The 1,442-nt window shown below is 35.0% G+C and overlaps 1 protein-coding gene across 1 annotated transcript; it reads right to left on the reverse strand.

Annotated features, from left to right (window-relative positions):
* Window positions 1-26: 26 nt before the first annotated feature.
* On the reverse strand, window positions 27-1,385 carry LOC112464451 (protein unc-45 homolog B-like; the record flags this gene model as incomplete). Its single annotated transcript, XM_025031438.1, has 2 exons — window positions 27-569; window positions 942-1,385. Coding segments are annotated over 2 exons (987 nt in total), but the record flags the coding sequence as incomplete, so codon positions are not given.
* Between the last annotated feature and the right edge of the window lie 57 nt (window positions 1,386-1,442).

Genomic DNA, 1,442 nt, shown 5'->3' on the forward strand with positions numbered 1-1,442 from the left:
TCGTCATAAGCGTTGCACAAGTTCACCAACGTCGTAAGCACGCCGAATAGAACCGATTGATCACCAGTCTTGGCAATCTCGATCATCGTATGAATGGCTTCTTGATCCTCGATCAACTCCGCTTTGATCTTGGCGTTAAAAGTAAGATATGACAGACCTTTTATGGCCAATTTTCTCATATTTTTTTCTTTCTTTGGATTAATCAACAATCGTCTGCAAGCCTTGGCTAATTCCTTAGTCACTCCATCTGCAAACGGTCTGATAGTCGCGTCTGGGTCTCCGGAACTACCTAACTTACTTAAACCCAGTAACGCTCGAACCCGAATTGAATCATCCTTAGATTGACACAGCTTTTTCAATATATTCACACCTCGGTTTATGATCGCGTCGACCTTGTCTTTTCTGGTCACAGCGGCAACGATACATTCGAGAGCCACTGTCTGCTGCAATATATCATCCGTTCCCGCCATAACGAGGATCATCTCTAAAATCCCTTCTTTAGCCACAACTACGTTTCCAACATCTGACGGGCCGAATAATAAGGTTGTTATCGCAACTACAACACGCACCTGTAAAAGAATCGATGAGCTATTAAGTTTTACGTTTCGTGAAAAAATATCAATTTAAAATCAAGAAGGCTACAGTGTTATTTAATTTTGATAGAAAATAGGAAAAATTTCTGGTAAATTACATTTCAGAAAATACTACAAATGACAAAGTCATATTCTTTGGTAAATTTTGATTAAACTGATATAATCGTATTTTAATTTAAAATTCACAGAATATATACAATATCAACAATTGAAAAAAAATTTTCTGACATTATTACTTTTTTTTAATTTTTAATTGCTCAAATAGGCTATAGTAAAAAAAAGATACTCGGCTTTTTATTTTGAAACAATTCAAATGATAAAAAAGATCAAAAGTTATAAAATTCATACTTTAGATTGTATGTCAGGCGAATGCAATTTATCTTCAATAAATTCATCAATGGCGTTGGTAAATGTTTTCTCATCATCATAGTTCTTACAAACGTTTTTATATACCATTGCTAAGCACACACTGGTTATAGTTCGCGTGGAAGACGTGATGTTTAGCAAAGACTCAGAATTGTATTCCTCCATTTCACTGGCTACCTCCATTAATCTTTGCACACCACGAAGTTCGACAAATCGTTTGGCCCAGTCTAACATAGTTACGCAATGAATGTTACCCGTAATAAGTTTTATTATTGCGTCTCTAGCAGGGCCTGTCATTGTTCTACTTGTTACACTGTACAACAAACACAACATAATCGTGTCTATTTCCTTTTGCGCCTCGCATAAATCCTCGTTGAGATTTGAGTCGGGTTTATTATTCATGTCGATGTATGTGTTTAATATGTTCTAAAATATACAATAAACTTTTAATTACTAAAATACGTATAAAATAACTACATGTAT

The sequence above is a fragment of the Temnothorax curvispinosus genome, unplaced genomic scaffold, assembly GCF_003070985.1.
Source record: "Temnothorax curvispinosus isolate PA1 unplaced genomic scaffold, ASM307098v1 QBEX01014234.1, whole genome shotgun sequence".
Lineage (NCBI taxonomy): Eukaryota > Metazoa > Arthropoda > Insecta > Hymenoptera > Formicidae > Temnothorax > Temnothorax curvispinosus.